This window comes from Uloborus diversus, chromosome 9 (genome assembly GCF_026930045.1).
Source record: "Uloborus diversus isolate 005 chromosome 9, Udiv.v.3.1, whole genome shotgun sequence".
NCBI lineage: Eukaryota > Metazoa > Arthropoda > Arachnida > Araneae > Uloboridae > Uloborus > Uloborus diversus.
In genome coordinates this window covers 6,188,084-6,202,311 of record NC_072739.1, presented here as the reverse complement: position 1 = coordinate 6,202,311, position 14,228 = coordinate 6,188,084, and the positions used below count along the sequence as shown (strand labels likewise).

The 14,228-nt window shown below is 32.8% G+C and overlaps 1 protein-coding gene across 1 annotated transcript in view; it reads right to left on the bottom strand.

Moving 5' to 3' along the window:
• LOC129230698 (eukaryotic translation initiation factor 2A-like) overlaps positions 1 to 14,228 on the bottom strand; it is a 69,971-nt gene that overhangs the window by 46,065 nt on the left and 9,678 nt on the right. Inside the window, exon 5 of the mRNA XM_054865117.1 lies at positions 3,277 to 3,373. Within this exon, the coding sequence (XP_054721092.1) occupies positions 3,277 to 3,373 (97 nt within the window). The remainder of the gene's footprint in view (positions 1 to 3,276; positions 3,374 to 14,228) is intronic.

Sequence of the window (14,228 nt, the reverse complement as noted above, 5' to 3'; positions counted from 1 at the left end):
TAGTCGCCGCCATTATTTAAGCACTTGTCGTACCTTTTACCAATTTATCAATTCCATCTGTATAAAAAGCGGTCGCCTGCGATTTAAGCCAATGTGTCACTGTGCTTTTAAGTTCCTAGTCATCAGCGAAATGCTGTCCCCCAAGTCACTTCTTCATTACAGTGAACAGATGGTAATCAGAAAGAGCCAAGTCTGGGCTACAGACGGCCTTCCACTCCGTGATTCGTCATGGATGTCTGTTCTTCCGACCTTGAAAAAGCGTACCCACTGACGCACTACACCTTCACTCATAATGTTTGGGCCGTATACGGAACGCAATTCACGATGGATATCCACTGCTGACACTTTTTTGGCTAAAAGAAATCTTATCACTCCTCGCACTTCACATTTCGCGGGACTTTCTATGGCGGCACTCATTTTGTCGCGCTATAACTAGCAAACGCTTGGTCCTACAACACTCTCACTCTCCCACTGGAAGCTTACTGAATCAGATTGCTCGTGCATTTGATTGAGGGCGCTCCGAACCGTACTTCCAGCGCCACGCCCAAACAGCGGTTACTTTCTGAATTCCCCTCGTACCTAATTCAGTTTCCACTTTTTCAGAATTAAAAAAATATATTTCCCATTCTCAAATGACCATAAAACATTGTATATAGATAAAATATGTTAATAAAGAACCATCTTGTCCCACTAACTAAATTTTGATAAAAAGTGCATATACGACTTTTGTGCTTAGAACGGCAGTATACAGCTATAAGCTACAAATTTTAAAATTGCTATAAACCTTTTAAAAAAAACTAAAATGTTTGGTAAAATCGTGTTTGTGTAGTAACTTGGTTGTCCAAATAACTTTGCGTAATAACATCGTACTGCCCAAAACATTAAAATATTTACAAAAGGAACCATATTTTCGAGAAGCATGTTCAATGCTGGCACGTTTTCCAAACATAAGAGTATTCATTACTTGTTGTCACTGTTGTTGTCGTGTATAGCAAAGTGCAAGGTAAACAAAAAAACAATGAGAAAGTTTCAACATTGTTGAAGGCGTGAATCTCAGCCTTGGCAATGTTTATTACTTACAAAAATTAAACAAAATATGCCTATTTGGGGTAGCATATATGAAAATAACATAAGATTGCCCAAAATATTAAGATATTTACATGCTACAAAAAGATTGAAGCATTTAACACGAAAAGCAAGTTCAATGTTACTAGGTTGCAAAAATAAATTTGTTTACTACCTACTGAAATTGAACATAAAATAAGCTAATATAAGGTAGCATAAGTCAAAACAACTTTCCATTGTCAAAAATATCAAAATATTTACAAGACACAAAAGGATTGAAATCTCAACAGGAAGCTTTTTTTTTTTTTTTTTTGTGATGTTGCATATCTATCACATGTTCGAAAAATTGCTCTATTGAAATATTTTTGCACAATACAAGAATTTTGGAAAGAATTCAAGCACTAATTAACCTTTTAAAAATTTCAAGCACCTGGAAATGAACTTTTTTTGCAAGCACTTTTCAAGATAGTACAAACCATGGATTTCTCTCCTTGTCTAACTGCTTCAACACCTCTTAACACCACATTCTAACAACATTTTCTGGCATGCTTTCATCATTTTTTCTCGCATAAAAGTACAATTGCCTTACAGAATTTCAATTCATTTAATCCCAAATGAATGCTTATTTTTCTTAGCAATATAATACTCCACAGAAATGATACTGTTAATGAAATACAAAAGTTGCAAATGACTGCATACAGATGTTTCAAGATTATAAAGAAATCTACTTTTAGTGCAAAAGCAGAAGATGTGAGCATATATAGAAGAAAGAAGGCTGAAAGAATAACTGATAACAAAAATCTATCAGCAGATGTTCTTTCATCCATAAATTCATAAATAAAATAGTCAATAAAATACATGCTGAAGATTCTAGTAAATCAGTTTTTAACATAGTGCTGATGGTAAATGAGAATCTATTTATTTTTTTAGCAATTGTTAAAGTTAAGTTTTACTCAATTTTGCACGTTTGAGAATGGCTACTTCTTACTCTCTGGTGAAGAATAAAAATTGAGTACTTTGAACAACAAGGTATTTTTACAATGTTTTAGGATATTCGACTATAACTTTTTTTAAAGGAAACATAATTACTTCAAATAACAGAAATTTGCAGAGATCAGTATACACCTGTTTTGGTGTTACAAAAAACCCATTTTTCAATGCAGATTTCTTAGGTTTTGTTGATTCAACTCTTTTGCATTGGAAAAAAAAGAGCCCCTTGTGACTCTAAAACATATGTATGCAGGTCTCTGCAAATTTGTGCCACTGAACATTGCAATATTTTTTTTCCACTGTTCCGCACAAAGGTATTTTTCTTTTTTTTTTTTTTTTTTTTTTTGCTTCCTTTAGTTAAGCCTAATGTTGCTAAATAGCATAATCAAAAACCATACTTAATTAAAATAAAATATTTTAAAGCGTTTTCTCAGAATTTTGACAAGCAATAAAAGTCAAAGAATAATTATTACAGTATTACCCCGCATTAGCCGGCATGCAGGAAAAAAACGAGATTACCAGCATGCCGTGAAATTTGAATTTTTTGGCATGCCGGAGAATTCAAGGTTTATTTTGCAACAAAACAAAATCAAATTTCCCCAGTTCCAATTGTGTACTGCATATAATATGCTCTTGTTATTTATGGTAGGTCATTATTAACGGATTTAATCATATGTCAATAAAGTAACCAATTCAGAAGTAATTATTGTTACTGCAATTCGTTCATAATATTTTTTAAAAAAATATTTTAGGTTCCTTTTAGAGAGGTTAGTTTAATTTTTAGTTATTGAATAGCTATGGTAAATCTTTTCGTACTGGCTTAGAGCCGGTAATTTACTGCTTAAATGTTTGCTTAGTTTTAGTTTAATTTTTATAAAATAATTGGTTATTTAATAATATTTTGAATGTTAAAATAACAAATGACAATGTTAATTAATATTTTTACAAAATTAAACTGTTTATTAATACTAATAAGATATGTATAGAACTTATATTGATTTTTAAGCTGAATATATATTTTTTATAGTATTTTTTTCCTAACCTCGATTTTTCCGGCATGCTGGAAAGGACCAGGCAAGTGTCATTGAAAATCTGGTGACCCCCGAATTTTGCGGCATGCCGACTAATGATTGGTAATACAGTATTTTTTTTAAAAATCAAGCATGTAATAGTATATAAATTTACGCATAGTACGATTGGTTCAAAATGAAAGATACTTACCAAAATGATTGCCTTTTCTGTATGAATGATTTTACACATTTTCCAGTGTCTATGTGCCATATATGAAGATTACAACTCTCTTGTTGATTTTGTTTCGCTGGAAAAGAAAAAAAGTATATTTACTCTTACAGAGCTACAGTAACACTTTTATCCATCATACTTACATTTTCGTTGTTTGATAACTAAAGACTTTAGTGTAGTGCACACTCCACTTTTTATAAGTTTTCTATTTTACATTGCAGAAAAATATTATCTTTCCTTAGGTACAAGAACAAAACATTTGAGGAGTTTAATTTCAAAACAAATTATATCCAGTTTTATATTTTTTTGGAAAAACGAAAAAAAACGTTTTACCCACAAACATTAACTGTTAGAATCTCTAATTTTTCACCATGCTTTAGTAGAACAACAAGTGACTATTGGCATAAGTCTAGGAATATTTCCTCAATTTTATCAGACCTAAATTGCCAATTTTATTTTGGATAGATTCCCTTTTGGTGTAAAACAGTGGATATCATCCCTTTTGCAAAAAGAAACATGCATTTTCTTGTTTACTTACAAAACGGATTATATCCAGTTTTATATTTTTTGGCAAAACAAAAAAACGTTTTACGCAAAAACACTAACTGTCAGAATTTTGAATCTTTCACCATATCTTGAAAGAATAACAAGTGACTATTGGCATAAGTCTAGGAATTTTTGAGCAGTTTTATCAGACGTAAATTGCCAATTTTATTTTGGATAGATTCCTTTTTTGGTGTAAAACAGTGGATATCATCACTTTTCCAAAAAAAAAAAAACACATTTTCTTCAGAAATAAACTTTAAAATTGAAACAAATATTCAACAATCACATTTTTTCAATTAATCACAATTTAATCATTAATTAATCACAATTTAATAGTAATATCAATTATTCAATATTAATTTAGTAAGCACAATTTGAGGTCAAGCTTGCCTAACTGATAACAGACTTGCACAAGGAGCAAGGTGCTGCAATCTCTTAATATGTACGGGAGTCATGCTTGATTGGAAATGCTCAGCCAGTGCCTCACTCCATTATTTTATTTGTGAACTGCTATTGAATTACAACTGGCAAACTCAAATTTGGACATGTGCCTGTTTGATATGAAAGTGGATGAGTGGATACTGGTAAATAAGGGATACATTTCACTTTGCTGTAAAAAACCTGGTGAGAAATAAGGGGATTCATTTACACTGTTTAGGTGGTAAAACCAATGTTTATACATTTTTAACAATATATATAAACCACTTCAAGAAGAAAGAAATTCATGGGTCGAAAGGGCTTATACTAGAGATTCTGAAAATGAAAAAAAAAAAAAACACTTTTCCAAAAGTGGATATAATCCGTTTTGAAACTTAGCGTCTCATTTCCAACCAATACTCCATAATATATCGGGGAAAAAGGAGCTGTAACAGGCTATATTTGAGAAAAAGTCAAGAAATAACTTATTTATTTCGTTGTAATGTTTTGAAACTAAAGTTTTTTTTTTTTTAGTCACAAGACTAGGGTTGTCTTCTTATTAGAACAAAATATTATGTGGATTATTACTAAAAATCCAGAATTTATATAGGTTATGACATGCATTTGTAAAAAGAACAGGACAGCTTCAATAAGTAACAACTAATAACAAAGTGGTAACATTACCTTTTACAAAAATGTTAACGAAATAGGAAATATCAATGATTTTTTTTTACATATGAGGCAGTGAGAAGCAAAGGGATGTAAGCAAAATTAAAAATTTGGAGATCAGTACAAATGGTAGGTGAACCCCTTCTCTGTCTTGGGGCAAGAGATAGTACTAGTAGCCTTGGTAGGTGCTGTTGTACAGCATGATTTAGAAAAAAAAATTCAATGAAAGCCTACCTAGCATATTATCTTTAAACGCGTTTTACTCAAAACTTGAAAATGTCCACTTGCATCCCTTTGCTTATCACTGCCTCATATTTAAAATCGTAACTTTTTTTTTTAAGACGGACTTTTGCATTTTCAAGGAGAATTTTCTATTGGAATTTAAACTTTATAAAAAGAAGTCCACAGAGAAAGTATCTTTAAATTCAAGTCCATATCAATTAATCAAAATTATCAATGGCACAGGTATGTGTCAGAATAGGTTATTATCTTTAATTATAGTAAGAACTCTCACTTTTTTATTGAACTGGATAGGTAGATGAGCACAAAAGAGATACAATATATTAAAACAGAGTGTCATGAGCAAATATTGCTAAATATCAAGGTTTTTGAGATTTCTGCATGATGTAACTTTTAAAATATCAATCTTACATGATAGATGCAGCAGAAAATCAATCTGTCGCACCTGAATTTTGAGGGGAAAAAAAGCATTATGCCCTACATGCAACACACCAGACAGCCCGGTCACCATATCCAGAGACTGCAGCTTCATTCTAATTAGAACTCATCAGTCTGGATTAGTGAATAACCGAGCTGGAGGCAGATGTCATCTCACTGAAGCAAAGACTGGCAACAAACAGGAAGATAAAGTAAATTTATCTTACAGGCGAGTGTCTGCAGCATGGTAAGGTTCAACTGGCGAATTGAAGGTAAAGCTTGGGTATTTAGCAGTAAGTTACTGCCCCTAAGCCAGGGCTAAGACAGAACCATACCCTCTCCTAAATACCTATGACAAATGCTAAAAATGTAAATAAGCAGGGAAATGAATAAAAATCGACTTTGTTCAGGTTTGGTTTATAAATCATACCTTGGTAATTTGATAATAAAGTTCGTCAGTATATTTCAAAAAAACTTGCATTTTGCTATTCCAAAATTTCATCAAGAGCTTATGTTTAAAGTTAAAATTTGCTATTTTCACACTGGAAATGACTGAAATGCTTTGCATTAAATCGTAACAAAATACTGATATAAGTTGTTTGCCTTGTTTTGGCATTAGTTGACTGAACGGCAGTATGCAAGTCCAAAACGCATCACTTTGTTAAAACAAAAAAAGTTGCACGGTTTCAATACAGAAAACACATAATTAAATTATCAGAAAATTTTAAAATACATACATTGCAATGTTAATAGTTACCCCATTTAACTTTTGTATGACGTCATTAGATTCTATGATATGTTCTAAATATTTAACCAAATATCATTCATTACTCTTTGAATGACCCACAAATTGCTCTCTAGTGTTACATCAAGTCATAAGCAGCACTAGGCTAGCTATTAAATACAAAGTGAATCAACTTGATGTTAAAAATCACTAAAACTGAGAGCAAATATAAACTTCATATATTTCAAAAATGCATACAATCAATTTCAACAAATAGCGTAGTCTTTGCTAAATGTGATCACATTGGAACATAGTGATTAACAAAAACTGACTGATAACTATGAGCAAATCATGAAATTAGATGAATCTACCAGGTTCAGACCTATAAATTTTTGAAGTGGGTAGGGGCTCCAGAGGCCAACAGTGTATATTTGTAATGTTAATAAATCTTAATGCTAGTTCAGGGTTCATACCCTTCAGGAAGAAAAAAATTCAAGCACTTTTCAAGGCAAAAAAATAACTTTTCAAGGCACTACTATTAACACCATACGTTCATATCAATACATAAATAATAGGAAATAGATACATTCTTCAGAGTCATAAAGCAGCCAGAGTAACTTTTGAACGGGTGTTTTGTCAAAGCTTTCTTATTTACAAGGATGCAAAGATTTCGCTTCAAAACTTTTAAGGAGGTTGCTTTGAAGGGTCTTTTTAATTTCTCTTTGAACTCAAATTCTCAATTGGGGTGTTCGGTAACCTTTGAGAGGTGTGCTATCGCTGTTGGGGGAAAAGAGAATGTAAAGATCTCTGTGGTATGACTTCCCTAATTGTCCCAAATGGTAGTTATTAGCCATGTCAAAGCTTTTGATGTCATTTTTCACTGATAGTGCAAAAAGTAAAATTATTGAATTTCATCATGCAAGGAAATAAGTGAAAAATTCTATCTGTGTTGCAACATCTATATTTCAAAACCTTATGTCATAAAAATGTACATATGATTTATGCACTCCAAATAACAATAATAATAGTAAAGGAATAAATAAATGAAATAAATAAAAGAAGAGTTTTTGTGGTGGAATAAATGTTGAACTAATCTCAGGAAAGATTAAAAGATAATTTCTGAAAATTTTACAAATGCATAAAAGTATACGTATTAGGAAGATGCTTTACTTTTGGCCACATACAGATAAAAATTAGAAACAAAAATTTACACTGGATATTACTGTGTGCTTGCACCATCTTAAACTATACTTTTCCCAATTCTTGAGAACATATTTATTTGTATTTCTGTTAATGAAATTCTTTTTGATAATTTACACATTGGGAATTACAAATCATTAAATAAATTAGCTAAATTTCCAATTATATTGTGGATTATCCTCAGATACTTGAACCTTCTAATTAATATGTAAAGGAAGGCTAAGTAACAAGTAAAGCATTCTAATACAATATTCATTTTACTGTTTATCACGGATATTTCCATGAAATAGCTATTAAATTAAATTCTAATGAAATTTATAAAACACCAATGAGGTATATACAGGTTGGTTAACTGAAATTTGAATCATTTTATTCAATGAAATGTTAATATTAATGACAAACAGACACAATGTTGAATTAATATTATTTCAGATTGCACATGCTATGTACCTATACAAATTGAACTGTCCCCTAAATATAGAAACTTTTAAGACATTTTCTCTACTTATGAATCAACAAAGGTTTTTTTTTTTTTTTTTTTAATTACATCATTTCCAACTAAAAATATACTTTAAAGAAAGAGAGGCTACCAATAATTTAGTTTAAATTGCAAATGAGCATAATTAAAGACTTTTGAATACTCATAACATTAACAACTTAAAAGTCGACCATACATCAAATGAAACATTTTGATTTACCAGCATTTGAAATAGTAAAATATCTATAACAGTAATTTTAAACAATATATATTTCAGCAATATGAAACTATATATATGTTTCAGTTATGTTTTGAAAACATTGATATAGTCAAAACTATTTTTAAAACTAATAATTAAAATTAAGTCATTCTAATTAGAATTTACCCAAAAAATTAAAAATAGTATTCACTCATTTATCAAATCAAGTAATGCTTTTCAAAAAGGTAAAAATATTGAGCCATTTTTCTACTACTTATGAATCATTGAAAGATAAATAAAACAAAACTGATGTAACTTAATTGAATTTTATCACTCTCAAAAAAAAAAAAAAAAAAAAAACCATACCTTGGAACAAGACATGCTGTCAATAATAATTAGCATGTTACATTACAGTTATATGACAACCATTAAAGATTTTTGAAAATTTATCACATGAACAATTTAAAAGTGCTACAACTATATATCAAAATAAAAACTTCATCCCGCTGCATTTGAAATAGTAAAATACCTATAATACAATTTTTAAAAAGAAACACCAAAAATATGTATTTAAAGGAAATAAGAAAAAATGAAGATAGTCGAAACAAAAAATAAAACAATATTCTAATTATAAGTTACCTAAAATATTAAAATAGTATTCACCTATCTATTAAATAATTATGTTTTTGAGAATTGAGATATTTTTCGAATTTCATGTGAATCAACAAAAGGTAAGTAAATCAAAGCTAATGGAATTCAATTAAATTGCATAATTCCCAGCAAATCATTATACCTTGAAAATATACCTTGAAAAGTCAAACTTCTAAAATAATTAACATCTTACACTGCAGTTGTAAGCATTATTAAAGATTTTTGAAAACTTATTACACAAACAATTTAAAAATGAACCGTACATCAAAAGAAAATTTTATCCGACTGCATTTGAAATAGTAAAATACCTTTAACAAGCTTTAAAAAGAAGCACCAAACATATATATGTGTTTAATGAAAATAAAAGAATCAACACTGCATGTAGCTAGAACAAAAAAAAAAAAAAAAATCAAGAAAATATTATGATGCAACTTATAAGTTACGCAAAACATATTAAAACTTGTACTCACCCACCTATCGAATATAGCAATGTTTTTGAAAAATATTAAGATTCATGGTATTACTTTGAATTTTTGCATATAACTGAAAGCTTTTAACATTTTATTAAATAATTTAAAACAAATTTTGCCACAGGAAATGCTACAGAAATGAAGTTAAAAAGAGATCCCCCCCATATGTAATTAAAATTTAACCTACCCATAAAAAAAAAACATAACCATATGAAATTAGAAAATTTTAAAACATTATTATAATTAATTAGAAAACAATGTGTTCCTTCGTTACATAATTTAATTTATAATTATTAGTTATGATTTTTCAGCATTTTCTAACATTTTATTTATTTCTAATAGTTTTTCTTGTTTTTCCTTGGCAGTATGTCTAAGACTATTAGATTTGCTTATCCATGTGATATCATTATGCTCTTCAGCCTTTTCGGCAAATTCATCTGCAGATTTAATTAATGCAGCTACATCTATTTCTAAACACCTCCTCTTGTTCATTAAGCTCTGTATTTCTTCATTCATTAATTCTCTCTTCTTTTGTAAAGATTGGAGCTGCTTCTGATCTTCTAAATATTGCAAGTATTTTTGTCTTGCATTGGAAACATAAGTCCTCATATTTTTTGTAATATCAATATCGTGAACATTATTACCAGTTGCTTGAACATAATCGCAAATTAATCTTTGCGACACATAGGAGATTTCTTTTAGATTCTCAACTTCAATATTCTTGTTGACACTAAATCCTATCTCAACAGATGCTTGTCCGTGGCTCATTAAGAGCAGAACTTCAACAGTCTTCCACAATTTCAAAAACTTCTCTGATTTCATATTCTGACAAAGCAGTTCATCCAGCCTAGATTTTTCCGCATCAAAATCAGTGAATTTTGATTGGTTCACTGAAATTTCATCCATGAAGGCTGAAAATTGCTGCAATATATCTTCACAATCATTTTCGCATACCTGGTTAGCTTCAGTTAATGAATGCAAAATATTTTTCATTTTCGTTAAACACCCACTTTTATCTGTAGCCATACTCTTCGGATTTAGGCAAGATAAGTTGCGAACTAAACAATACTGAATTGGAGATTTTTCAACAATTTTATCAACTAAACTCACAAGAAACTGTTTACATTTCATGCGAGTAACGAAAATGAGCCGGTCACTAACTTTTTTTTTTCGTTTTCTGTAGAGACTTCAATTCCTTCTCTGCGATAAAACCTAAGTCAATTTTATCAGCAGTCTTGTGAATTGCAGGATCTTGTATGTCCGGCTGCAAGAGCTTAAGTATTGTATTAGCAGGCTTTAGTGCCTCAGGTTTAATAAATCTTTGCAAAAGAACATCCAAAATTTTCTTCACATCTTCACATAAAAAGACAAGCATTGGTTTGTCTGTCTGATACCGCACTAGAAATGGCTGAAGAACTTTAGCGATGGAAACAAAAACTTTTAATTTTACACCCAAAAGATTACCATTTAAATGCTTCTGGATGACTGCATAGGATTTACATGTAGGTTTTGTATATTTCTTACTTTGTACAGCTTTAACATATTTTTCAATGTCAAGGAGTAATTGAATAGCACGTTCTGCAACTGTAACATTGTCCAGCCACCTATGTGGAACAAATTTGAGTGGCAATGAATCGTTTTCAGAAATTTGAAGGAAATCTTCACGCCTTGCAGGCGAATTTTTAAGTAAACTATATAAACTAAGAAGAAAATCTTCAACTTCCCACGTGCTGGCTACACACCCAGTTTTGAATGCATTATGCACAATGTGCAAAGCACAGCTTCCTATATTTAGGAGCTTTTTTCCAAATTCTTGTTGACAATAGTTTTTGAGCAACTTGTAAAATTTCCAGTTTACATTTGGACCATCCATCGAAACTTGAACAGCTAAAGACAGTTTCAATGATTCCACAGACTTTAGCACAGCTTCTGCAGTACAATGGCCCATGAATACTGCATTGTAAAATGTAGTTTTTACTTTGTTTTGCTCCCAGTACCTGATATGTAGATCAAATTGCTTCTTTTGTCTCATTTCATTTAGGCTTTCATCGAAAAGCAATACGAAAGGTTTATTTCTTAAATTTTCAGTAACCATATTTTTAAAATATGGCCCAAGACGGAAAGTTGCATAATATGCTGTTTTACGCTCACCGCATGTAAATTTCCCTGCAATTGCACTATCAGGAAACATGCGACGGAAAACCTTCTCAATATCCTCATTTGATTTAAAAGATGCATGATTCTTAACTATTTTAAAGGTCCATATAATTTCTGCATCTAAAACATCGTTTTTAATCACATGATCTTGAAGAGATGAAGAAGATTCCAAAGTGTTCATCTGAGCTGGTTCAGGCGTTTCCGAACTTTTATTAAAAGTCACAGATATACTCTTAGCCGTACTCCTTATTTTGGCTAACTCATCATGCTTTTTACTTTTTAAATGGCTTTTGAGGGCACTTTCTCCCATCGATGCAATGCTGAAGGTCTTGTTGCACAAGCGGCATTTTGCAGAATGCACATCTGTCAAATGACATGCCAACCAGTTTCGATAGTTGGGCATTACCAACCACGCATTATTAAAAACACATTTGGTCATTTTAAAAATGTCCAGCAGCAAAATCACTAACTTTAAAGCAAGATACACTTCATCTTTCAACACATGAACAGAATACGGAACTGCATCCACTTTCTCCCAGCGAACTTCAGTATTTTCCCTTTTCAAATGAGATACAGTGGTTCAAAGAAGAGGCAGTTTCTAAATTCCTAAAATTCGCCCCCCCCCCACCCCCCATCCCTCCCTAAAATCTGGATTGGGTATTGAAATTTACTTGTCACCAAAAAGGGCTGGTTAATATGGTCAACGATCTCTGATTTGTTTAAAAACGGGCGCCAGTTTTCTTAAGGAAACGCCGATTTTGTTTGGATGAGTTCTGGGGCCGCAAAGAGCGGACCGACAGCCAGCGGCTAGTGCACGCTATATCCGTCTTAATTTGTGGGAATGTCAACACAGGAGACATCCAGTCTGGCTTTACAGCCGCGCGTGCGACATCAAAGCACACACGGCCAAGGGCATCTTAAATTTCTAAATGTGCCGACTATTATTATAGATCGACACATTCATCATTAAAGGATGCGTGGACGCAGTCAGCGCACGCATCGTTGGTTAGAATTTGCCGAAAAGTAACCAGATAAAAGCTGGACCAAGACCCTTCCCCCTCCCCCGAGGGACATCTTTTGTAGGTGTCCGCTACTCAGGCCAGTGCCGGACTAAAGAGATAGGTGTCAGTAGAACGATGTAAAAGGGGGAAGTAGGAAACTGTCAAGTGTCAATCAACGACCAGACGACCTCTGTCCACACCCCCATCCAGTTAGGGGTCAGCCATTGTTCGCTGACTGGAAAGGGATTGACTTATACACAGGCACGAGTGGAAGAATAAACAAAAACTAAGAACTATTTGAAGGTCATGCCAAAGACGCTATGAAACAGAACTCCCTTGTTTCCTTGACCTCAGAGAGTGTGAAGGATGCTCCCTCGCGAATTTCTCCATTTCTTGGTAAAGAAAGTGGAGAGAAAAGAAAAGAGGCGAGCAGCCGGGGCTCAGCTGAAAAGAACAAGTGGAGATTTTTTTGCAGGTGCAACCTCCCTCCTCCCCCGAGTAAAGTATCAAGACTATGATCAAAGAACTAAAATTTTATCGTTTTCCCCTTTAGAAAAAATAATCTGTTTAGACTGTTGGGCGGGGGGAGGGGGTGGCACAAATCAGTATTTTCCTCTCTGACGTAAGAACCTAAAGCTTTGGGACCCTAACGCTTCTTTAAGTTATCATCAGCGGTCCCTGAAAGGAAACATTTAACAAACAATAATCCATTGCTCCTCGCCTCAACTCGACGCGAATGAAATGGTTCGTCTGTTACTACATGATTGAGTTGAAGGTTAAGAACTGCCTCATCAGCATCGCACAATAACATTCTAATTCAAATCCCCTTTTCCTCATCTTCTGATCGAGTGATAGGATTAATTGAAGAAAAGTCTGTTGCTGGTTACGATTTGCGAGCGACGAATTCATGCTGCTTCTATTTTTTTTTTTTTACTCCGCATTTTGCAAATTACATATTTTTTACATTGCCAGATACAAAAAAAAAAAAAAAAAGAACAGGAATTATTTTGTAAAAAGTCATCGGAGTCTAAAACTAGAGGCCTTCAACCTTGAATACCAAAAGGCAAAGAAGTTCAAGGGCGCAAAAAGTAAAATAATAATTATTATCAAAAAACCCAAAGGCACGTAGATTCGAAGACGAAGGAAGGGGGGGGGGGGACGAAGTCGCAGTTTCGAGGGCGCGAGAAAAAAAAAGGAGCACATGCTCAAGGGGGGGGGGGGGGGCAAACCGAAGGCACACGGACGGGAGGGAGCACTGGCTCGTGGGTCAGTCCTCCCCTGGAGTCATCGGATATAAAGCATGGAAACTGATGAATGAAATGCTTTGACGTGTGCAATAAGAATGCACCGAATTGGAGGAACTGTGACTTCCCAACAATTTCCTTGTTGGACAAAAGTCGTCAAATTTGGAGACAGCATTGCAAAATTGCCTTTTTTCACTCAAAAAAAAAAAAGAAACAGAAAAGAATGTTTAATGCCTTTCTCATTAGATGTAAGTATATGTCTATATTCGTAATTTATCATTTGGGAAAATTCTCAGCTTCAATCGGCAAGCTGGAAAATTCTTCCCAAGATCAAAGCACCCTTACAAATAGTTGCTTAAATGCAATGTAAAGGGGAGTCGCCAGCATAAGTTGGAAAATTATTTTTTGCCTTAAAATAAGGCAAGAAAAAAGTAAAAGTCAAAGCCGCAAAAGTTCGTTTATCGAACTTCAACGACCCCCCCCCCCCCCCCAAGGAAAAAAATCATTTCAGCAAAGAA